Source organism: Siphateles boraxobius, unplaced genomic scaffold, assembly GCF_051911475.1.
Source record: "Siphateles boraxobius isolate OS27281-9 unplaced genomic scaffold, OSU_SipBor_1 25, whole genome shotgun sequence".
Taxonomy (NCBI): domain Eukaryota; kingdom Metazoa; phylum Chordata; class Actinopteri; order Cypriniformes; family Leuciscidae; genus Siphateles; species Siphateles boraxobius.
The window spans coordinates 9,898,719-9,924,570 of NW_027508866.1; the positions used below are offsets into that span (position 1 = coordinate 9,898,719).

Sequence of the window (25,852 nt, forward strand, 5' to 3'; positions counted from 1 at the left end):
TCAAATGTGGAAAAAATGCATATTCATTACTGGATAAATTAAATATAGATGGATATTTTTGTAAAGTTGAAAAGGGTTGCCTATTTAGTCAAGAGCAGTTTGTAATTTATTTGTCCATTGTTTGTTTAACATTAAAACAGCAGTGGGTTTGTTAAACTGCTGACCGAACGCACGAACCCCATTTGAACATGGTTCACTTGAGATATAACTGACTTTGTTTACTAGGATACTCGCCAAGATGGGCGTTTTTACATAATTTTGTGTGAGTTCGTCCGTACAAGCGCAAGACGTGAAAGACAATTTAACTCAGTATTGGCGCGCGGAGATGTTGGTTTGCGGGACGCGCGCTGATGTTTGCGTTCATGGAATTTCTTGACTGCAAACGTCCAGTAATAATGTAGGCAATCACTCGTTATACATAAATCAGGTAACAGTTCATGTTTTACTTTACTTAGATATACGATTAAGTTTTCATCCAAATAACTCGTGCTGAGTGAACGATCAGCAATCAAGAGCATTCAACAGAACTGCGTGCTCTCTCTCGTCAGTTTACGTTAATAATAAGCTACATGCCACGTTTTATTTTCTTTGATATTGACATCCGACTGAACTACAAACCTTGCACTGATGTCTGTTTAAAGGATGTGCTCAACCAGCTCGTGTGTCTGTGCCGCTGCGCGCTCAATCCACAGCGCGGTTTTCTCTGATCAGCTCGCGCACCACAGCTGTTACTATACACACGCTGCCTGGTAGGCCTATCGGTTGTTGTCCGTATCGGAGCATTTTTACGAATACATGAGCTCGGTGCATCCTCATTTTTAATAATTCAAGCACTTTTCAAGTACCTCTTCAAAAATATGGCTGTTTTCAAGGGTTTTCCAGGACTTAATTTTCAAAAAGTCAAATTCAAGTACTTCAAGCACTTTAAGGCAGCACCTTGTACGAACCCTGTCTTACTCAAGTAGTTTTTTGGAGAAGTACTTTTTACTCTACTCACACTACATTTTTTGGAATGTAATGGTACTTTTACTTGAGTATGTTTTTTCAGTACTCTTTCCACCACTGGTCACTAATAACACATATCACAGATATAGTTCTAACATTGTTGTAAATATAAAAGAAATGCAGAGCCCACACTACAACTATAACGATAACAGCACAGAGAAACAATGGGAATTGGGAATCACTTTCAGAACATTTTTTTTCCCCGCTGATGAACGATAAAAATCATTGACAGCAAATCAGAATTCCTTCTGCAAGCATTTAAAGCATTAGATGACAAAACTGCAGCACATGCTTAGAATAAAGCAATGAATAAACTGGTGGACGCTAATTTAAATTAACACAAGGTGAGAGCAATAACGTGACGTGTCGACCTATGCAGTATGTGCTGAAATATATAAGCCTGTGTTCTGTGTTCTCAGATGGTTGAGTTAGACAGTGGTGGCAATTACTGGAGATCAACACGCCTCTGAGATGGGAGCTGTACTAGTGAAAAGGCAGAATCTGGCTACACACACACAGTTCAATTTTCGAGCCACCCACTAATATTACATGGCATGCAGACAAATGCCGCCAGACTGGTTTTAAATCCCTTTTCCAAAGCTGACATTCCAGGATGCACAAAACACATTTTGGGACAAAAATAACCTTCTTCCACTGCTCCAAGGTCCAGTTCTGATGCTCGCGTGCCCATTGTAGGCACTTTTACAGTGGACAGGGTCATCATGGCACTCTGATTGGTCTGCGGCTATGCAGCAGAATGCGAGACATTCCTCCCGTAACCATCGTTAAAACGTTGTGTGACTTGTGCCACAGTAGACCTTCTGTTGGCTCGGGCCAGAAGGGACAGGCTTTTTTGCCCTCACACAATCGATGAGCCTTGGGCGCCCAACACCCTGTCGCCGGTTTGTGGTTTGTCCCTCCTCGTATCAATGTTGGTAAATTCTCACCACTGCTGACCGGGAGCAACCCACAAGCCTTGCCATTTGAGAGATACTCGGACCCAGTTGCCTTGCCGTTATAATTTGGCCCTTGTCAAAGAGATCAACAATATTCACTTTACCTGCGACTGGTCAAAATGCTCTGGCTCATCAGTGTATAATCATGTTATACGTGTGGATTCAAACTTCACTGAGAAGCCAGACGTTTAAATGTGGTTTAAATTAAGTGACACTTTTCTCTCTGACATATTTCAAGTCCTGTTGTCAATTAGTGTAATGATAATTAAGAAAGCTTTATCTAAAAGGGTACAAGTCTTATTAATATTGCTATCACCAACCACAGATAACTTTAAAACTGCAGTTAAATACTGCAATAAGCTTTCTCTTATTTGTTTCTAGAAAATTTAAATAAAAAAACACATTGACTTTATAGAAGAAATAGACAATCATATGTATGTTAAGAGTTGCAGATAAAGACAATATACATTTTATGTACAGTGCATTTAAGTTTTGTTAAATTTACAATCACACAATCTGACTTGTTCTCATCAGTGTTGTTATTGTTAAACTTAGAATAAAATGTTAATAAATGAAATGAAATATAACTATTCCATTAAACTTAAATATATTTTTTTAATTAAATGTTGCCTTGGCAACTAACTGAAATAAAATAAAATTAAATATATAATAAAATAATTTATAAAAATTAAATAAAGCTAAATAGAAATATATAAACTAATAATTAAAACAAATAAAATAAATGACAAAAGCTTAAGCTAAATTTAAAACAAAAACTGACGATATAAAAAAAGCTATTTAAAAATATTAATAAATTCTAAAATAGTATATAAATAATACTAAAAAGCTAATTCAACATCTTAATAAATTCTATAATAGCATATAAATAACACTGGTTCTCATAATCATTTTATTTTATTTTAGATCCAGTAGTGCAAAGAATAAGTATGTACTGTAAAGTGATAAACACTCAAGTACTCAGAAAATGTCCCTGCATGTTGATTCTGATTCTGACCGGAGTCTTATGAAAAACTCATCTCAAAACCTCTCACTGTTTTTAGTCAATAAGGCACTTTTCAACAGTCTATGGCGTCCTTCCAAGTGGATATAAACCATTCGATGGGAAAAACCTCTCTGCCTGCATTACTCATGTGTAGCTGGTGTATGACAATCTGCATCTGTCAGAAAATTGAACAGAATGTGGGAAGACTGTTTCTCACCTCTGTATTGGTGGTTCCTACAGCAGGCTCCTCCACTGTCAGATCCATGCGGCTCTTCCCTCTCAGCTGGGGACAAAAACACACACACTTTCAGAAGTCATCTACATCTCTAATGTCTGATCGACTCTAGAAGTATTTCACTTTAAGCATACGAGTAATGTTTTTTGAACATTAATGTAACATTTGACATTGATCTTATCCACTTCAGAATTGATTTTCAAACATTCTCACACAAGCAAGTGAGCTCTTGATATACAAGAGCATGGAGGATATTCAGATACGCAGCAGGATTTCAAGGGAGATTTTACTTTTATACATTATACATTTATTTAAAGAGCATTTTATCTGAAGTCACAGAATAAAGTTAAAGTTCTGCTTGGAAATTCTGACAACAAATAATGTATCATGTATAAGGCAGGCTGAAGAAAGAGAGAAGGCCAGACGCATCAGTCTGAAATTCACAAACACAACCCTTATATAACAGTGCAATAACAGCCAACCGTAGCAGCACAGACATTAACACACTCACATACGTATGCAAGCCAAATAAATTATTAAAATCCTGAAGACATTGATATGTGACTGTGAGCATTACTAATTTAAAATAATTTCAAAATCCTTTCATCTCAACACTATACTAAAGACGGACACTAAGAATGTCCATATTTGAAGAAAGTTGTTTTAAAACGAGAAATAATACAATTTTTAAAAAAAATTCTGCATGTTTTTGAAAAAAAGTCTCATGCTCACCAAGGTTACATTTATTTGATCAAAATACAGTAACAACTTTAACATTGTAAAATATAATTACAATTTAAAAACTAGATGGTAAAGTTCGTAGACAAACTTTAAGTGGCTTGGAAAAGCCTAGCCAGAGAGTTTGAAAAAGTTTGCAGATAGAAATAAAAATTAGTTTGAAAAAAAATTAATAAATAAATAGTTAGAAATAAAGAAAGATTAGTTTGAAAAAAGAACAAAAAGAAAGAAAGAAAAGTAAAAAAGAAAGAATAATTAGAGAGGAAGAAAATTAAAAAAGAAAGAATAGGGAGAAAGAAAGAAAGAAAGAAATCTTAGATTAAAAGAAATAATAGTCAGAAAGAAAGAGAATAGTTAGAAAGAAAGATAGATTAGTTAGAAAGAAAGAGATAGATTAGCTAGAAAGAAAGATAGATTAGCTAGAAAGAAAGATAGATTAGCTAGAAAGAAAGATAGGTTAGTTAGAAAGAAAGATAGATTAGCTGGAAAGAAAGATAGATTAGCTAGAAAGAAAGATAGATTAGCTAGAAAGAAAGATAGATTAGCTAGAAAGAAAGATAGGTTAGTTAGAAAGAAAGATAGATTAGCTGGAAAGAAAGATAGATTAGCTGGAAAGAAAGATAGATTAGCTAGAAAGAAAGATAGATTAGCTAGAAAGAAAGATAGATTAGCCAGAAAGAAAGATAGGTTAGTTAGAAAGAAAGATAGATTAGCTGGAAAGAAAGATAGATTAGTTAGAAAGAAAAATAGATTAGCTAGAAAGAAAGATAGATTAGTTAGAAAGAAAGAAAGATAGATTAGTTCGAAAGAAAGATAAATTAGTTATAAAAAAGAAAGATTAGTTATAAAGAAAGAAAGATAAATTAGTCAGAAAAAAGAAAGATTGGTTATAACTAAAGAAAGATTAGTTTGTAAAAAAGAAAGACAAGTAAAAAAGAAAGAAAGAAAAGTAAAAAAGAAAGAATGGTAAGAAAGGAAGAAAAGTAAAAAAGAAAGAATAGTTAGAATGAAAGGAAGAATGGTTAGAAAGGAAGAAAAGTAAGAAAGAAAGATAGATTAGTTAGAAAGAAAGAAAGATTATTTTGAAAAAAGAAAGAAACGAAAAGTTAAAAAGAAAGAAAAGTAAAAAAGAAAGAAAGAAGAAAGAAAGAATAGTTAGAAAGGAACAAAAGTAAAAAGAAAGAAAGAAAAAATGTTAAAAAAAGAAAGAATAGTTAGAAAGAAAAAAGTTGGATTTGTTTGAAAGAAAGATCAGTTTGAAAAAATAATAAAATAGTCAAAATACTTCAAAACAGTGTGAAGATAGATAGATAAAAAATAGTTTGAAGATAGATAGATATAAGTTTGAAGATAAATAGATAGATAGATAGATAGATAGATAGATAGATAGATAGATAGATAGATAGATAGATAGATAGATAGATAGATAGATAGATAGATAGATAGATAGATGTTTGTAGAAAGTTTAATGAAACAACTTAATGAATGATTGGTTAGAAAGATATATAGATTAGTTAGAAAGAAAGAAAGAGAGAGAGAGAGAGAGAGAGAGAGAGAGAGAGAGAGAGAGAGAGAGAGAGAGAGGGAGAGAGAGAGAGAGAGAGAGAGAGAGAGAGAGAGAAATATTAGTTATTAGTTAAAAAGAAGATACATAGTTTAATGCTTAAATGAGTATCAAGGGCTTCTGGCAGTTAAACACTTTAAACAGTCTTGGACATTCGGTCAATGAAAGTCTATGGGATTTTTATGATTTTTAATATTCATTTTTTAAGAAAACTGAAACTCAAATCAGTCTGAAAAGATTTAGCAAAAGTCTGAAGGTCTGACCCGAGTTTGGTGGTCGTAGCTTTAACGGTCTAGGAGGAGATACAGTCTAAAATTTGGCTCAGAAGAAGAAGGAAGAAGAATAATAAGTTTAAATTCAATATCAGTAAGTTGGCTTTTCCAAGCCAACTTAATAACTTTTTTCTATTTTAATATATTTTAAAATTAAATAATGTATTGCTGTGATGGCAAAGCTGAATTTTCAGCATAATTACTCCAGTCTTCACTGTCACATGATCCTTCAGAAATCATTTGAATATGCTGATATATCAAGAAATATTTCTTATTATTATTATTATTGTGTTGAAAACAATTGTGCTGCTTAATATTTTAGTGGAAACTGATAAAAAATGTTCAGGATTCTTTGATGAGCAAAGTTTAAAAGAACAGCATTTATTTGAAATAGAAATCTTTTCTCATTATAAATGTCTTTTTTAATAAATAAAGACATTTAATGCATCCTTGCTGAATATAGGATTAATTTCCTCAAAAAAGACATATAATGATGACTGACATAGCCAATACCAATAGCATATACATTATTGTTAACTGTAGTATGTAAATATTTTTGTACGCTAAAGTTTAAAGGTTCAGAGAAGGTATCTCCAGATTTAAAGTTGTTGCTGATGTTAAGATGATCTCTTTGACCATGTGACCATGAGACACTGGGATCAAGACACACAGTTCACACAGAGACAGCTTCCCCCTAGTGGCTGTATGCAACAACAAGAAATGCGGTCTAAATTTACACTGATACAATAATGCACAGTTATCAACCTGGTAAAATACAAAACAATAAATAAAAACACCCATCAATACATGAAAACATATGCATATTTGAAACTGAAATGAAGTTTTGCATTTTAACTACAGTTGAAAATACAACAAGCTTTAATCTTTCTGCTATGCATTTTTAAATGAAATCCGCTGAGCAGTATAATTCAGTCCAGTGTAATCTCACTTTCTCGGAAAATTTGAGTCATTAATCACACAAGTCTTTAGTTCACTTTTAACATTTTATCAGTAAGTGTTTGATTGACACATTTGATGCTTTTGTGAGCGCTGATGCGTCAGCAGACCTAAGCAGTGCTGTGGAATTCACCAGCGTCTGAGAAGACAAAGCCTACATACAGCTCTGGAGCCATTTGTATTCTTCAGATATCTACAACTTCATTTATTGCCTTTAAAGAGTAACTAAACACTAAAACAACTTTTTTTAGTTACTTATCTGTAAGAATGGAGCTTCATAAATGCGTTTCATTGATTCAAGTACATTTTTTGACATTTGGGTATAAAGTGTTTTACTTTTCAAATATATGGTGTAAAAATGTCTGAGTGCTGCCCTCTTCAGGTTAAACGGAAAGCTCCTGCAGTAGGGGTACTCTCTGACGTAGAATACTCTCTGAGGTCACTCTGTCATGCCCTTGGTGCGAACTCACCACGCCCTTGGCAGCCCCTGGTATAAAAGCATCTGGTTCCGTCAAAACTACTGTAGCGAGTCAGGAGTTGGAATTACGAGTATTGAAAACGGATAGATATATATTAGCATATAGTTAGCATAGCATTTATATAGTTATTTAGATTATTTCGTGTAGCCTAGGTAGTTAATCTCGCCTATCGCTCCAGTGTGCAACCTGCATTTTACGTGGGATTGCTTCTCAAACGCAATGGAGGTGGAAATGGGCTTCTCCACACAGCTCGCGCTGCCAAACGCTGCTCTTCATACCTGCATGAACTCCACCACCGCAGCGGCGTCATGATGAATCGCCGGCGCGATTTGCTGATTATTTTTTTCACATAGCAGCAAAATATAATGAACATAATAGTAATAATAATCCTGGAAAAAATTACCTCAAAATGACTGAATATAAGAATAATCGGATGCCGATCGCGATGCGGGAGTTAAGGCCGCAGTTTGAGCTGGTGTCCACAGACAATTCACCCTCCTCCACTTCAGGTGAAGATGGGGGACAAAAGTTCTCGACTTCAAATGACCGCTCTGTTGCAAAGCTACTTGCGTCACTCCATTTTAGCTAGTTTGACAGCAGCTGTCTCTGCGGGTCTCAGGTGCACGCCCCCCCCGCTCAGCCCCGCCCTCGGTTCGTCGCCTCTATCTCCGCTGGGGTCTGCCCACTTTTCCAGCATTTTTCAAATATTGCCAGTGGGTGGAGTCAGGCTTTGACCAGGGGTTTAGTTACCCTTTAATTATTCTGTCACAAGCCTTTCCACTCAACCTCATCACAGCACATGACAGACAAGGCCTCAAACACACTCAAAGGGTGCTTTTCCAGCCATTTCAAGAGAAAATTTAAAAATCTTATTCATTAATAAGATTTCTTTAAGGTCTATATTTTCCCCAAGTGCAGAATCAAGATTTTAATTTTAATCCCCAAAATCATACAAATGTCTTCTGCAGTTTCAGAAGAGATCTCAAAAATGTCTCGATTTGTCAAGATCCAAAAATCCACAAAAAAATAAGAGCTTTCAATATGAACTTTTAGGACATTTCTCTTCAAATACTTCCAGGAACAAATTTAAAGGGGTCATGACATGGATTGTTTTATCATTTTAATATGTTCATTATTCCTTTATTTAATATGTTCCTTATTAAAGTCCCTGTAAAGTCAAAATGAAGTATGTGTTCTGAGTTTGTCATATCACAGAAAAATGTGTTATTAGACACCCAGCCAAATTTGAATGATAAAAAAAGCCGGCAAGTACATAAAATAAGCTATCAAAATCTTGAAAAAATGAGCAGTAGTCTCTGCTTTCAAATGCTGGGGGCGTGTCCGCTGGCTGCGCTGAAACCACGCCCAGCCGTGGTAAAGTTGCCGTCGCCAAAATCAACTGTCACCCGCTACAACCGGAATGGATGCTCCTAGCAGCTTATTAGGTTAATTATAACATAAGCGCACAAGGCAACTTACACTCATTGGTGGGCACGCACTGCTGATAAAATCACCAGTTGTCGGCGCGACAGGATGAAGGCCGAGGCGGGAGATAGTCGTTCGGCCCCATTCACCAGTAACAGCGGATTATCAGTGAATCCCAGTTGTCTCCGACGAAAGTTTATAAAACTATCCCGTGTAAAATGATCACTACAGAGGCGGGTTTTGGTGGTGATCCTCAGCTCTCCATTAAGGTGACTCTTAACAAAATTAATCCACCTCTTCTTGATGTGATCGTATTTAGGAAATTTAAATAAGGACACGATCTGTTTTGTACGTGATCGCATCCAGGTAGTACGCATTTCCGTGACGAAGACATAGCTAACTAGCAAACTGTAAGCTGTGGTAACTAATAATACTGACAGTAACACGCGATTGAGCGGCAAACCGATGCGAATGTGCTCTATTTATATTGTTAGGGGAGCGGCCAGCCTCAGGGGCTCCAGTGTGTCATTAGGTAGGGGCGGGGCCAGGAGCTCAGTCACTCCAGTGCGTCATCGAGTACCCTTTTAGCCCAGCCCAAAAAATCCGTAAAATATCAATGGTGATAAACTGTTTAACGGTCTAACTCCAGAATTCGGTACTTCACAGTTCACAGTCTTTGTAATGTGTTTTAGCAATACATTTCTAACATTTATAATGTGTTTAGAATTTTTTTTAAATTGCCTTTACAGGGACTTTAAGCTTTTATTTTTTTCTTTAAAACACATATGTGGCAAAATGATAATTTTCAATTCTCATTCTGACCCTCTGTCTAAAATGATTTGTCTTTAAGTAGTGGCTCCTTTAAGGCTTGTCAGTAAACATTTACATTTCATTTAAATTTATTCATTTAGCTGACGCTTTTATCCAAAGCGACTTACAATTGCTATATATGTCAGAGGTCGCACGCCTCTGGAGCAACTGAGGTCAAGTGTCTTGCTCAGGGACACATTGGTGTCTCACAGTGGATTCAAACCCGGGTCTCTCACACCAAAGGTATGTGTCTTATCCACTGCGCCATCACCACGCTCATGTAAACGCTCATTGCTATGAACATCGTTGCATAGAAAACAGTATCAACACCCCCTCGCTATTGCACGCAAGTGTTTTGAAAACATTATCCATATAAAACCGTCATTTACAGACAAAGCATTATGAAATCGTTTACTTGTGATTTGTGATGCAGCTGCTGTTAGCTCCAATACAGTTTTCTGCTTCATCTGTCAAAAAACTCGCCATTACGCTGTGCCTCTTTAACGAAACAGTCAAATGCTCCGAACTAACATTTAATCCTTCAACGCGATCCATGACGCCATTCACAATAAACCATCCACTTGTTCCTGATGCTGGGATCCTTCTGAAGTCTTGTCAGAAATTAGAAATTGAGCTGTTTAAACAAGACGCGTCAAAGCAAACGTTCCTTTACGCTTCCATTAACTGTTCCTTTTGTCCTCTTGTCGGCAGACTCAAGCACGTGGAGTGTGTCAGAAAGTGAACGGGCATCTGTATATTTTTATTATAATGGGTTTTATCTGCTTTTGACAACGCAATGCGGCGCTTGTATCCGGTGTAGGCTAGTGTCAGCAGTTAAGCAACTGAAAGCCAGTGGGCGGGGCCTATGGTGCAATAACGCAAAATTATTCATCAATGTTTTGCTCTGAAGGTAGGCATATGCATATTTATTTGCCTGTGTGATGTCACAAATGCCACAATTACAAAAAAGCGATTTTTGAGCTTGAAATAAATGTTATCAAAATTCCGATATCTTCAGCATCTATTTGTGCTGGAACAGACATATGCATGCAAAATTATGTCAAAATGCCCGTCTCGGTGAGTATTCTCGTAAACACAGTTACTTTTGGCTCTTATAGAAAGAAAACGGATGCGTGTCATTATATTGGATCCGTGCATTCCGTCTTAAAGTGATAGCAGCCTAATATACCCGCTCATTAATGTTAATCAAACAATAAAATACAAAGAGAAAATCCCTTTTGTAGCTTTGACAAAGATTAATTATATATAATGTATGAAGACAGTGAAGACTATGCAGTGTTAACATACATTTGATTATCCAATTTATGTACCTGAATACTGTTAGATGTACCTGAAAAACATAAAGCACTGTTTATTTCATTTGTATCTTTGTTCTATTTACCTATGCTTGTAATTTGTTTATTATTTTCTATGCAGATTTACTTCCCTACACAATCCCCCCAATCATTCTAGAAATATTAATTCTTTCCAAATAGATCGTTTCAATCCATCGAATTAAAGCAATATATACTGCAGAAAAACAAAATATCGAAATGTCAGACTTTTCCAAAATTGTGCAGCCCTAATTAGCAGTAACAAGTCGCAGTTAAGCTGCGCACAACACTACCAGTGTGAAAGCAAAATGTGTGTTTTGCTCCTGTTTGCATAAGCATAGCTTCTTTATTGCCTCAGCTCTGCTTGTGCATCCAGTGTGAAACAGGCGTAAAACAACAAGCAAAAGCTGGAGTTATGAGAGACTACGTTTTTTGTCCACTGACACTGTGCTGAGAAATAAATCCTTCCCCAAGAGGACTGTCCTCTCTTCAACTGGATTAGACTCGAAAGATCCAAAATAAACTAACAAATTATTTTTTCATCTGCCAGCTCATGCCAAAATAGCCTGTGTTCTGGGACAGCAAGATGCATGGCTTCTGAAAACAAATGAGCCATCCATTACTTTATTAATCCATGACAAAATCAGTATATTGTGTGTATTGTGTGAATGGATTGCCATGGATGAGCAAGTAATGGATAGCATATTGGTTGGGAAATATACATTACACTTTAAAAAAACTCTATTTTAAAATATTTTAAATTGTAATTTATTCCTGTGATGGCAAAGCTCAAATAATACCACAGTAGCTGTGACCTATTCAGTGTTTTCATCTTGGCCTTCAGTAGCTGCATGCGTTTGAAGCCAGTTGAGAACCACTAGGTCCATGTGCATGATTCTTTATTAGTCTCACCTCTGGCGGTGTGGAAGCTGGCTGCGGACCCTCGGCTGGTAATGTCGAACTGGTGGCAGTGTTTTCCCACTGCTTAGCCATGTGATTCACCTCCAACAACTTCTGCTCACAGCTCTTCTGAGAGTTCAGCAGGGTTACTTCATAAAACTCCTGGATATCTACATAGAGAGCGAGAGAGAGAGAGAGAGAGAGAGAGAGAGAGAGAGAGAGAGAGAGAGAGAGAGAGAGAGAGAGAGAGAGAGAGAGAGAGAGAGAGAGAGAGAGAGAGAGAGAGAGAGAGAGAGAGAGAGAGAGAGAGAGAGAGAGAAACACTATAAATGTCTTTTTAACCCATACTCTAACTCAGCTGTAGTTTCCAAACCACACTTTGCCTAAATGGGCTTGTGGATTAAAAACCAACATAATCTCTAGCTGGTAGAAGATCAAAATAAGCACAGGCAATTTGTTAAGATTGATTTGTTGGAATCTAAATTAATCCAGCACAGTTTGAAGAAAAGAAGGCTGAGAGAGAGAGGGAGAGAAAGGAGGCGAACACATGCTGGATATAAGCTGGATATTTGAGAGGCAGCCATGGTACAGATTAATTTGTGTTTTTGGGTCAGAAAGTGAGATTAGACACACATTTCTAGCTAGCTTAGCCAAAAAGGTTCCAAGTCAAATCACAATGAGAAAATATGTAGGGCTTTCCAATAATTGCCATGACTGTGCAACAACTAAGTTTTACATATACAGAATGTGTGTGGGAACATTGTAATGTTGTCACAGGTTGGCTGTGTAGGTCTTTCACCGTCTACAATAATATTGTGAAAAGATTCAGGGAATCCAGATAAATCTCAGTTCGTGTAGAGCCAGGCAGGAGACTTGACCTTTGAGCCCTCAGACCATGAGAAACCATCATGCTACTGTGTTATATATAGGACCATGGGCTCAGGAGTACTTTGGAAATCTGTTGTCACTTAACACAGTCTGCTGTGCTGTTGCATCAAGGAATGCACCTTGAATCTCTGCTACGCAAAGAGAAAGATATACATCAGTTCTATCCAGAGATGCCACCGAGTTCTCTGGGGCCGAGCTCATCTCAGATGGTCCAAAACATAGTGGAAATGTGTGCTGCAGTCAGATGAGTCCACGTTTCAGCTTGCTTTGGGGAAAAACGGGCATTTGGTCTCATTCACTAATTGCTTGGATTATTTCTCATTTGTACACACAGGAGAACTTCTCACGAAAAATCTCTGCCAAATTCACTTGAAGCTAAAGCTTTAAAACAGCTTTTCTTACTCTTTAACTGTATATGATGGAGTGTATTTAAGATACATATAAGATAAATAATGTTATTATATAATTGTATATATGGATAATACAATTAATGCAACATACTTCAATATAATTATAATCGTGTTAGGATGAAATATAACTTCTTAACACGATTATAAGGCCGTACAGAGTAAGTACCGGTTTCAGTTGTTCCTATAGTTTTTCATAAATTTAGAATAAATTTTAATACGTCATTTTTGGTGAATCGTGATTTGTTCTTAAAATCGTTCGTACACACATTTCTCGCACAAATTTGTGCGTACGCAATACTATGCATGCTTGGTGAATGTGACCCATTGAATTCTCAGTCCCGAAGACGAAAGGGTCCGTCCAGACTTTCACCAGCGACAGGTCCAAAAAAGACCATCTGTCATGGTATCGAGGTGCATCAGTGCACGCATGGGTGATTTCAATGTGTGTGAAGGTACCATTGAGATGGAGGCATATATTGGGATTGTACAGAGACATACACTGCCATCAAGATGACATATTTCCTGGGAAGCAAGACAATGCCAGGCCTCATTCTGCACATGCTACAACTGAGTGGTTTTGTAGACACTACACCGCAGAGAGGATGTGCTTGACTGCCTGCCTGTAGTACAGATCTGATCTTAATTAAAATGTATGGCCCATCATGAAAAGGAGAATCAGGCAGTCATAACCACCACGGACTGTCTTGTATTGGGCCAGATTGGGTAAAAATCCACTTGCAAAACTGCAAAAATTATTATCCAATTCCCAAATGATTGAAAAGTGTAATTAAAGGAAAGGTGATGTGACACAGTGGTAAACATGGCTCTGTCACAACTTTTTTGGAGTGTGTTGCAGCCATCATAATCAAAATTTGTCTATATTTACAAAATACAATTAAGTTAATCAGTGAAAACATTGAAAATCATTTCTTAGCACTTTTGTCAGTTAAATAAAGGTTAAAGATTATGAATCTTCATAATCAAATGATTATCCAGCCAAATAATAAAAAAAATCCAGTGGCTTGACACTATCAACAGTGACAAAGAACAAACAGCTGAAAAAGGAAGCAGAAGACCGGAGAGATGTCGAGAGATGGCCCACAGGATCGCCAAGAGTCGGATACGACTGAATGGCTAAAAAGGTTTAATAAAACAAAAGATGTATTAATGGTGCAGTGTGTGATTTTTAGTGGCATCTAGTAGTGAGGTAACGAATTGCAACCAACAAAAGTTATGGTGGCCGCCAGGAAAAGATGTCGTCGTCTGAGACAGCAGACAGTAGCCAGTTAAGCAATGAGGTTTCTTTATAAAGATAAATTAAGAAATTACGTTTACTTTATTATTCAGTAAAACGATTTGTTATTGCGAATATTATTGTTACTTGTTCATCATTGTGTCAGTGTTTTATTCACTGACTTTAGCTAGCTTCTTTGCACGAAGAACAACATAGTGACAAAACGTGCTCTGTAGTAGTTTGTCTGTTTAGGGCCACTGTTCGCGCAAAAATGTTGGCGCAAAATGGTTATTTCAATGCGAGGGGACCCGCAGTGTATGTAGATAGAAAGGTAATAAAAACATAACGTTCATTATGTAACAGTGGCGTGCACAGGGGGGGGGGGGGGGCCGGGGGGGCTCACGCCCCTGCCCCTTTTTTCTCAAAATGTATTGTGCCCTTTTCTGATAATTGTAAATAATAATTATTATTATTATAAATATTATAATAAATGAAACACACCCTTGCCACTAACAATAATAATACAAACAAATATTATATAAAAAAAAATTTGGCGGAGAAGTGGTAGGCGGAGTTTCCTTTGCAGCGCCTCATACGCATTTAACGGTTCTGGTACGCACTACGCAGCAGTTCGCGCGAGTCTCTCCAAACGAGCAGCCGGTAACGTTTAAGCTAATACGGAAAATTACATTTATCCTACCATCAACATGCTGCTCTAAAAGTTGCTGCAGCATGCGAGTTATTCTTAACTACAATAAAAGTATAACTCGATTTTAGACGCATTCTGAGTGACAATGTCATTCGTTTTTATCCAAGGAATAAAAGTGCAAGGGGAAATACATCTAACAGTTAGTTTAATGAAATCTTAAGTCCATGTCCAACTCTAAATTGTGAGGAACTTATATCTTTGATTTCATAGTAACGCTTTACAAAAATTTTACATCATTAGCCTACTCATGTATGAACTAACATGAACTAACCATGAGCAACACATTTTTTACTGTAGGCTATATCTTAGTTAATACTAGAACTGTTAATTGTTTATTCATGTTATGTCACAGTTAGTGCATTAACTAATGATAACAAATACAACTTTTGAGTTTAATGTTTTAGTAAATCCTGAAATTAACTAAGATAAATAAATGCTGTAGAAGTGCAGTTCATTAGCTAATGTTAACTAATGAAACCTTATTGTAAAGTGTTACTGATTCATGATAGCTAACACTGTCTTTCATACATATAATACATACATTACATTTACAACATCAACAAAACTAAAAATAAATTTTCCATAATTACCTTCTTGATTCTCACTGTTTTGTTTGGTAAAATAATATTTAATATTATCATAATTTCCCTATTTTCATTTGATGTGTTATGTATTCTAATAATTGTATCAACATATTTTCTTAGAATGCCAAGGAAAGAAAGAATAAAAACAAAAAAAATCAAGAAGTAATCATTTTTTTTATTTAGTGCCCTTTTTCGTCCCTCCGCCCCTGCCCCTGAGGAGGTCTGTGCACGCCACTGTTATGTAAGGTCTTTGTACACCACTGAAAACATAATTATGTATATGATATTGCATTTATGTCTACAGATCCTCTTAAATATTACACAATGCACCTTTAAATAAAACAACCCCAAGTAATCCACATGAAGAAAGGCAACATGGCGGCGTGTAGAACACAACAATACCAGACAACAGAATGGAGCACAAAGAGGAACAGTGATGATGACAAACTAACAAACAGGTGTGATGATTGAATGAGTCTCCATGACAACTAATGACTGGCGGGAAACTAGGAACAAAGGAAACACAGGAAACAGGAAACTGAGAAATACGAACTAAAAGTCCATGAAAATTACTAACACAGATCGTGACAATATAACAATTTTATATATATATCTGTAAATTACATTAGTGAATGAATATTTTGATACAATTCTCATTAATTTATAAATAACAATATATAATAAATACATACATAATAAATGTTTTTATTTAGATACAATATTTTAATTTCTGTTGTACTCCCATTTCTATGTACACCAATTTTTTGAAGACAAAAGTAATTCTATTAAGTGATACTAAATGAGGTCAGAGGTTCTGTGAGGTGTATTACTATTGTGGGTCAACTCTTCCACTCTGCCAAAGAGATACTAAACAGAGAGATATCCAAATATTTAAACTAGAGTGCAAGCTCTTGCAATGACCATCTGGAGAGTTCTGCTCGTTCAGCCAGGACAACACAGATTTAGAAGTGACAGTTACATTAAGCCACAATGCATGGTGGGTAAAAGTCAGCAGCTCTGCCGTGAATCCATCCACCATATGCTGTACTAAATGTTACAGATCCTGCCTCGGAATCAACTAGGCTCCTGCTTTGAGAGAGGAGATAAAAGAAAAGAACATTCTGTGTGTTTGGAATGCCTATATGGAATGTGTGAATGAAATGTGCTCAGCACCAGATGACATTTTGTCAAAATATAGAAAGCATCCCACATAAAAAATACAGGGCAAAAAATCTCATGAGCATTTTTTTTTCAGATATGATAAGAAATATTACAAACCTGCAGAGACGCAAACCTAAATTGAAAACAAATATGTGGGTAGTTTACATGACATTTGTAAAAGTAACTACAGTGTCCAGCTATGTGACAAACTATTTAAAACTGATAACATTTTCTAATTTCTATACCTGCAGTTTAAATGATGTATTCATTGAGAGAATTATTTGTACTTTAAAAAATGCATTTGTCACAGCACTGTGAGTGAACTGCAAAAAAGTATATTAAAATAAAACAGAAAATAAATGTTTTGCTAACCCATTCACAGACAAATAGTTTTAGTGGGGAAAACATTCAATCAGCTAACCCTACTTCATAACAGAGAGTCTGCATTGGTCAACAGAACCACATGAGTACTTTGCATTTGATAATGCATGTAAAGCTGCTCAGGAGACAATATGACATTGCCAAAGCGCTCACACAAAACAGGCATTTTCCAGCTAACAAAAGAAGCATCGTTCAAACAGAAGCTTGCAGTCTATTCCATCTTTAAGAAAGAGAATTAATTTACATGTAAATAAAACCTAATAAATAGACTCCATTTGTTATTCCTCCTACAGATGCCTGCCTGGCCCAGTGTTTCAGAGCGAGTTAAGTTCAACACATATAACACTGTTTATTCAAGCATTTGAGTTGGTGCAAAGCCGCAGACACCAAAAAGATTACTTAAAATGTGATTTAGTCATTTTTGCCTCTAAAGTGGAAGCACAAATTGAAAGTGAGACCATCAAAGACTTACATTTATGCAAATCCCGCCTTCTCAAAGAGACGTGGGTGACACAATTTGAAAAACAGTTAATGCAAAGTCTCAACTGATAAAATACTGAAATATGAATACTATTCTAAAACAAACTGTTAAAATTAACTCGCATCAATAACATGCACGTCAAAAAAATAATAATTTAAAAGCAGCATTGATTTCTAATAAACTTACAGAGAGGTAAAAGTCCCCTGTTCTCCATGGACATGTTGCGCAAAATGTCATCAGTGAAACAGCGAGAATTGTGTGTGAGTGTGTGTAATGCCAGATGCCTGATCTAACAGCATGTGAGCAGACAGCTTAATCCTTGCACAGGCCTCCTGTTCCCTACAATTCAGACAATGACCTTACACCCTCACACACAAACAGAGAGAATACAGCTGATCATTATTTCAGATGCTTTGTCTTCGGTGGATTTTAAATCCCTTTATTGCACTCAAACATGCCCCTTGTTCACCTCAGAGAGCCTAACAGTGGCAGTTTCTACTTATGCATAAGAGCCGAGCAGGTGGCGACTGATGATGATGTGTTGTCTGTGTGTTTGGCTGTAGGCTGGACCGGGACAGCTGGGAGACTGTTTAGGACAGTTAAACTCAGGGCACAGAGCTGAGCCCTTGAGGAAAGAACCCCTGATTTCTGATCACTGCAATCATCAGCATGAACAAAGATCTCCAAAACCACCAAGAACATCTGATCAAAGTATTTTAAAGAATCTCAACAAAAAAAAAACTATTTTAAAGATCTCAATCAAACATCATACACTAGCGTTAAAAAGTTTGGGGTCAGTCATTTTTTAAAGAAATATACTTTGCCCCCATTATGCTTTTTAGAACCTTTTTTAGAACACTTTGCTTGCACTTCAAAAGGATGAGGACTCGTGCTGTAATTGATATGAGGGGGGGGGGGGGGGGGGACCAACTGCATTATTACTTGTTAGTATCACTGTGTGTTAAGTGCAGAGGAAGCCTCCGGATCTGAAACATGGTAAGGCGGTAGACCAATCACAACGCCGTTAAATTAATTTATTCATGTCGGGTTTGGGTAAGAAGTGATTCGGGACGGGTACAGCTTTTAGGACCCGAGAAGACGTCTAGTTAAGAGAGACTGAATCTCTGAACAAATCGTAATAAAACTTAGGTAATTTGCAATCTATGTTATGAGAACATTAAAGTATTTTTGACCTTGGATGCATGTAAACCTATTGTAGGAGACCTCCAATGGAAAATTAGGAATCTTTTAAAATAGCATAATAGGGGCATTTTAAATTGATCATAAGTAACAAATCATTTGTAACAAATGTCTTTACTTGCTTTTTTTATGTTCACTTCATCAAACAAATCGGCAAAAAACTGTATCATGGTTTTCATAAAAAAATATTAAGCATCACAACTTTTCATCATTGATAATAATAAGAACAAAAGAGCCCTAAGTGACAGTAAAGACTGGAGTAAAGGCTGCTGAAAATTCAGCTTTGCCATCACAGGAATGAATGATATTTAAATATGTGTAAAGAAAAATGTAAAATTTAAATTGTAGTAATATTTCACAGAATTTAAATTTACTGTAAATTTGATCAAATGTAGCCTATGGAAGGATAAGAGACTTCTATTAAAAGCCTTTTTTCAAAAATCTTACCCATCCCTAACTTTTGAATGCTACTGTTATATCAGCAATTTTGCTCTTTAGATATTGGAATCAACATTAGGAATTCAGGCAGTGACAGATGGCTATAAAGAAAAATCTTATTGGGACAAAGCTGTTAAATAAAGGGTTTGTCGTCTGCTAATCGTGTATTGTGAATCTGTTCTGATGGGGTCTTGACAGCACACTGCTTTCCTTTAAAATATAATTATTTCATAGTGGATGGCATTCAGTTCATATCTTGTCTAGAAAAATGATTAACTCGCTTTCACTGTTGACTGCACAAGAAAGAAATTGGACTGAAAAATTGCCGTTTGAAAATATTATCTATTCAACATGACATAATTATCTAACTCTTGACTTAACTATGAGGATTTTGGACACTATGCAATAGTGAAGATTTAAGAACTACAAAAAAAAAGTAGTAATCTTCAGTCAATTAGTTAGCTCAATCAGTTAATTAATCAAGTGTTCATTGATTGCAAACACTCAGAGCCTATAAGAAAGCTTTCCATCCATGGTGGACATAGTTGGCATGTAGAATGAGGTCAGTTGTTACATGAGCAAAAGTTTGTGCACCTGGTGCTTGCTTGTTGCCAATTGCAGCCTAAACATTTTACACATGGTTGACAACAGTACAGGACTGGAAACAACTCAATTTTCAAAAAAAAAACATATAATGTCAGCCTCAGAAAGCATACCTACAAACCACAGTTGGGTCAGTTGGGAATATTCTCTCATTCTAGTAAGCTCTAATCTGTTAGGCTGACTGATAGATTTAAAACGTTTTATTTGAGTTAAACTGAATATCCACATGCAAACAAATAGCCCACTTCATTGGCAGATGCTATTTACACTACCTCCAACCACTGACGTCTCAGACAAAATTACGGAATACGGTGCATTGGCAATTGAGCAAATGCGTAGAGGTAAGGCGCATGGCAGAAGGTTGACGCAAACAGACCTGTGTTCATATCCTCCTTCTGCCAAACTCGCTCTACTCACTCTCCTTATTCAGTTTTTTTTTTTCCTACAGAATATCTAGTCAGTAGGGGAGACCGGAGTACAATGAGGCTCTAGGTAAGATGAACTACCAGTTGTTATAAAGGGAATCATACACAAAATTAAAAGTGCCATTTTCAAGAAGAAGCATTTCATTCTCTCTGTTGTGATAGAAAGCACAGTTAATATAGTTAGTAAGTAATTTATGTCCAAAAATGCATGATGTATCCAAGGCCTAGGGTAATTTGGGCCAAAAGACAAACTTATTTTCAGACCTCATCTAGGGCTCTGTGATTAATCGTAATTGATTTTTCGATTTTGGCTTCCAACAATTATGAAAACACCTAACAGATGAGACTTCAAACCAAAGTCCTCCTGACTCTCTGTGGTCATTCAAAATTCCATGGCACTTCTCATAAAGTGTAGGGGTGTAACCCTGGTGTCCTGGCCAAATTCCCTCTATTGGCCCTTATCAATTATGGCCTCCTAATAATCCCCATTTACTGAACTCTCTCTCTCTCTCTCTCTCTCTCTCTCTCTCTGGCGACGTTGTACTGTGCTGCACACTGATGGTGGTTGAAGAGAGACCCCTGACATGATTGTAAAGCGTTTTGTGTGTTCGGTAGTACAAAGAAAATGTGCTATATAAACCTCATTCATTCATACAAAACAAGGCAATCAAGGTAAAACGATTTTTTTACTTCATAGTAGAGCATTTTCGTTCCTCCCTTAAAGTAACACTATGTAGTTTTTCAACCTTCATAATATATTTCCAAATCCCTTGTGAGGGTACATCGACTTACAATAGGTTAAATGACACGTCTGCCATAGCCTAACATGGTCTGTATCGCTTTTACTGGCACTATGTAACTTCGGGTTTCGGGTAGTAACCGGAGCACAAAAAGAACTCCAAAATTCGACTGCTTTACGGCATACATAGTTTTTCTTCGTTTGTGATGTCTTTCATAAAATCATGCATCATACTCTACCTTGTCTGTGGCCATTGTTGATTCCAAAGCCGGTGCTGGATAAAGAGCGAGCGTGCACGTGTGACAGTAGGCTGCGGTAGGCTAAATTATTTACGACAACCGTAATGGACAATTCCGCTTCCAACCTGTAGGGCGACCGCAGAGAAAAAGTTCCTTGGTGTTGCTTTAAAGCCCAAACTTTACAACACTCACTTATTTGGCTTATTTGGATGTTAAGTGCTGTCTACTGTTGCTAAACTGCGAGACGTGTTTCATATTAAACAGTGTTATTAAAAGCGCATTAAGCAACAGAATATTCACTGTTCCCCAGGCGGCTTTCTGTGTGCACACTCTGAATAAGAGCCGAACGTGGAGAAGCAAATGGGCTTCGGATATGGGCCAAAATGTGTACACACAAACATGTCAAAATGCCTTTTTGGAAAGCATTTCTGTAACCACAATAGGTTAGGTCTTAAGTAAACGCGCGTGTAACAGTATATTGGATCCGTACATTAGCTCTAGAGGTGCACGATTGATCGGCTGATGACCGGAATTGGCCGATTTTCACGTGATCGGCCATGACCGATCAGGAAGACTCTCCCAGTGCTGGTGTTCTACAGCGCGAGTGCAGCGGTGATCGCGAGCTTTGAGCTCTCAAAGGTCAGTCTGACATATTCCGATTTAATTTTTCACACCGCAAGCGCGTTTTTTTTCCCGGCGTGCATGTTAAACAGGGAGTGCATTCACAGGAGCGTCGCATGAGCGTCGAGCAGGAGCACCGCGTGATCAGCGGTGAAGCGGGAGTTTCAGCGCCGACTCTATTTTTGCTGCGCTGCTCACGCTCAATTAAAGTGAAAGCACACTTTGATGGATAAAATAAATTATTTTGTGCCCAAAATGCACAGAATTTGCATGTCTGGTGTGTTTTAACAATAACTGGAGAAGGTTATATCAAAAATATTTATAGAAAATGTACCCATTTAAACTTGTTTTTATTATTTCCCAATCCTCGAGCTTACCTCTCTGCACCATGTACAAGCGTTGACAGTGAGTCTGGCTGGACATGTGGCAGAGAGAGAAGAAACAGACTATCTGGTGACAAAGTAGAAATGCTTCTGTTTGCGAAATAAAACTTGCCATTGATGTACAAGTGATTGCAATAGGCCTGTGTGTGTTTTGAGATATATCTTTATACTGCAAGGCTATATTTATTTTATTTTTATTTGTTATTTATATATTATTTTATTGCCATTACCTGTTTTCATACAGATGTTTAGTTTGCTAAATATGTCACATTTCTTTAGTTGAATATTGGATGTGAAAAGAAGGAAACAGTTCTTCCATAACACTGCACTTTAGATGTGTCTGAATTTCCCACACCAGTAGTATACTGTATATCTATGTTCCCTTTCAGTCGATAACGTCAGACGTAGTCGACGTCGACTGAATTGGGATCTCGCTAGAGAGCCTGTCTTCTTCGAGTACTATTGAACGAGCCAATGTAATTGACGTGCGTGATTCGCATCACACACTCCGCCCCCGCGGCGCGGGTATAAATACGGAAGTGGATGCACGCACTAGTTGCCTTTCGCTTCGGAGCCGATCGTTTGATGTCTCTGAGAGTGCTGTTGTCTACAACGAGCGAGTGTGTCGGTGTTCTTCAGGAAGACTCTCCCAGTGCTGGTGTTCTACAGCGCGAGTGCAGCGGTGATCGCGAGCTTTGAGCTCTCAACTGCTGTTTTAACAGCAACAAATTTCTAAATGTTTGTGTGTGTTGATGGCTGGTTAGAGGGCGGAAAAGTGAGTGCTTCACTGTTTCAGTTCTCTGTTCAGTGTTGCCGCGGTCATTCCCCTGTGTGCTCCGGCACTGGTGACGGTCCTATTTTCTGAAAGAGCAACACGGGTGCGTTTGCGTCTTTTTCAAGATGTCATTCCGCCCGTGCGTTTCTGGGTGCGGTCGTTCCCTGTCTCTCTCTGATGGTCACAACTGTTGTGTCAGGTGTTTGGGCTTACAGCACGCTGAGACAGCTTTTGTGGACAGCTCGTGTTTTCACTGTGGGAACATGACTGTCGCAGTGTTGAGGGCGAGACTCGCCTTCGTTCGCGGAGAGCGAGTCCCCATTACCATGCCCCACCCTCGGGTGCTGTGTGGGATGGGTGACCGGAGGATAGTGTTGGATGTCCCGCCCGGTAACCATTCCCTGTGGGCTCCTCACTCCTCCCTTCCACTGCAACCACTGGAGCCTCCTGTGTTGTCTGCTGGTCCATCTGTAATGGGTGGGCCAGCGGTTTCACTCGGGGCTCCCCTGGAGGACAGGACCCCGATTGCAGCATCGGAGGGTGAGCTGACTTCTAGAGATGATGACTCGGCTGCATTGTCTCCCTCCGGGAGTTCAATGTTGCCCGAGCCGGATCCAGAATTATCAGCTATGCTGAAACGGGCCGCCGAGGCTGCCGGGCTCGAGTGGAACCTCCACCGTGTCCCGTTCAGTCTCGGTTGGAATCTGGAGTTTGGTATCTTGGGGCGGGCCGCGCTGGTTCTCAGCTCGCCGCCCCAGTGCCTTTCTTTCCCGAAATGCATGGAGAGCTTATCAGGTGGTGAACAGCATCTTTCTCTGCCAGAAACTGCCTGAATAGCTTTTCCCCCTCATTACCCTTGATGGAGGAACGGTGAAGGGTTGCGAGGTGTCCCTCCATTGGAGCGGTCTGTCGACACAGGTGCACCTGTGTCCGGCGGCCGCTGCCTTTTGGGGGGATCCTCGTCTCCCCCCTAAGGCCTGTGAGGTTTTGTCCGTTCCGACGGGCAGAGCTTACAAAGCCTGTGGGCAAGCCGCTTCCTCTTGCGTGCCATGGCGTTGCTGCAGGCTAGGGCACCCATGGCATGCACGAGGGTAATCCAGACCGTGCGCTCATAGGTGAGCACCGCACTGCATCCGACCTCACCCTCCGGGGTACGGGTGTCGTAGCGTGCGTGATCGGTCTGGCGATGTCCACCGTGGTGGTCCAGTAGCGCCTTCGTTGGCTCAGCCTGGTTGGTATGGCGGATGCGGACAAGGTTCGGTTCCTGGTCTCCCCAATTTCCCAGGTTGGGCTGGTCGGCGACGCGGTGGAGAACTGCATCCAACAGTTCTCTGCCACTCAAGCGCAGACGGAGGTCATCCGGCACATCCTGCCCCGGTGGCCAGCTGCTGCCTCCACCCGCCGCCGGTGGCAGCTCCTCCGCCTGCTCGTCGCCGTGGGCGTTCCCCGGCCGCCGCTCCTGCTGGCCCTCCGCAGCAGCCTCCACCCAGGCCTCAGTAATAGGAGCAGGTGGTGAGCCTGCAAGCGCTGCCCTGGAGGAGGCAGATCCAGCCCTGGCTTCTCTGTCCGTTCGCTTGGACGTGTACAGAATGCAAGTCATAGACCTCAGACCAGCTCTACAAATATCTGTTGGAATTCAGCAGAGAGGGAAGGCTGTTTCCATGCAAAGTTGCACTTAGTGCTTGCCTTCATTTCGGTAAAGATCCGAGATGCAACATGTCCACTTAGGTGTTGAGCTCCTCTATGATGAGTGTAAAGTGCTCCGCCTGGGCGTTGACGATATGCTTCGCTAAAACAGATTCTAGAGTTGGGGGCTGGACGACACCTAGTTGAACCGCTGCTTCCCGTGGGCTTCCTTCTCAGGAAGCCAGTTTCACCGTGAGCCCGGTTCAAGTGTCGGCTTGCTGCGCCATTCCCCTCCTATGGACTGGATACGTGCGCCTTTCTACTCCAGTGAGTTCCCTTAAAATTTAACCCTGTTGAGTTCCTCCACACCCCTCCGACGTCGGACGTGCGGAACGTCTGGTGTTAGGCCTACCACTCGTAAGCAGTGTGGAACCTGTGTTAGGCTGGGTCCATATGTTGCGGTCCCTTCGGCGACCCCATATGTGTATTCTTCCACGGTACGGCTCCCTGCGGTGAGCCCGTGTCTTCCCTCGGCAGAGTCTCTCTGCCGTCACTGTCCCGTGTGTCTCCCCCGTCTTAGGCTGGAGCCACCCCAGTGACATTCCATATGTTAGACTGCCCGGTTTCCGCCCAGTTAATATGTGTATTTTCCACGTTACCTCCCTCTGGGTTGGACGTGGCTTCCGCAGCGTCCCTTCCTTCCAATGTACGGGGAACGCTTTCCCAGTGGTCCTGTAGGAACAGCAGTGACTTCCCTGGCCTAGCCCCTGTCCTTCCCCGCCTTAAATTTGCGGGGGCATCAGGAGGCTTTGGTTTAGGCACTGGAAGGTGGCAGCGTTATTGGCGCGTTCAAAGGGTGATCCCAATTCAGTCGACGTCGACTACGTCTGACGTTATCGACTGAAAGAGAACGTCCTGGAGTCCCCTTGCCACTACCGCTGGACCACCGCTGACCCCGGGTTACTCTCGGCTCCTCAGCGAAAAAGCAACTAGTGCGTGCATCCACTTCCGTATTTATACCCGCGCCGCGGGGGCGGAGTGTGTGATGCGAATCACGCACGCCAATTACATTGGCTCGTTCAATAGTACTCGAAGAAGACAGGCTCTCTAGCGAGATCCCAATTCAGTCAACGTCGACTACGTCCTCCGTTCCCTCCTTCAGGGAACGGTGGGTTGCATACGCAACCAGGACGTTCTATGCAAAATGTAAAATTTTCTATTAAAGAAAAGATAGAAAATAAATATTTGTGTGTGCTGTAAAGTGGTTAAATGAATGG

General features: G+C 39.2%; 1 protein-coding gene across 39 annotated transcripts in view; it reads right to left on the reverse strand.

The window, feature by feature from the left end:
• dlg2 (discs, large homolog 2 (Drosophila)) overlaps positions 1 to 25,852 on the reverse strand; it is a 305,321-nt gene that overhangs the window by 250,958 nt on the left and 28,511 nt on the right. For 38 of the 39 annotated variants that reach the window (XR_013207082.1, XR_013207083.1, XM_077242498.1 and 35 more), the window contains exons 3-4: positions 11,691 to 11,848; positions 3,182 to 3,247 (exon numbers count right to left, since the gene is read on the reverse strand). Coding sequence is in view for 37 of the 39 variants with exons in the window: in XM_077242498.1 (XP_077098613.1) it covers positions 3,182 to 3,247; positions 11,691 to 11,848 (224 nt within the window). In the remaining 2 variants the exon portion in view is untranslated. Of the gene's footprint in view, positions 1 to 3,181; positions 3,248 to 11,690; positions 11,849 to 17,712; positions 17,811 to 25,852 lie in introns of those variants that run through there. The other variant, XM_077242481.1, reaches the window with a different exon arrangement.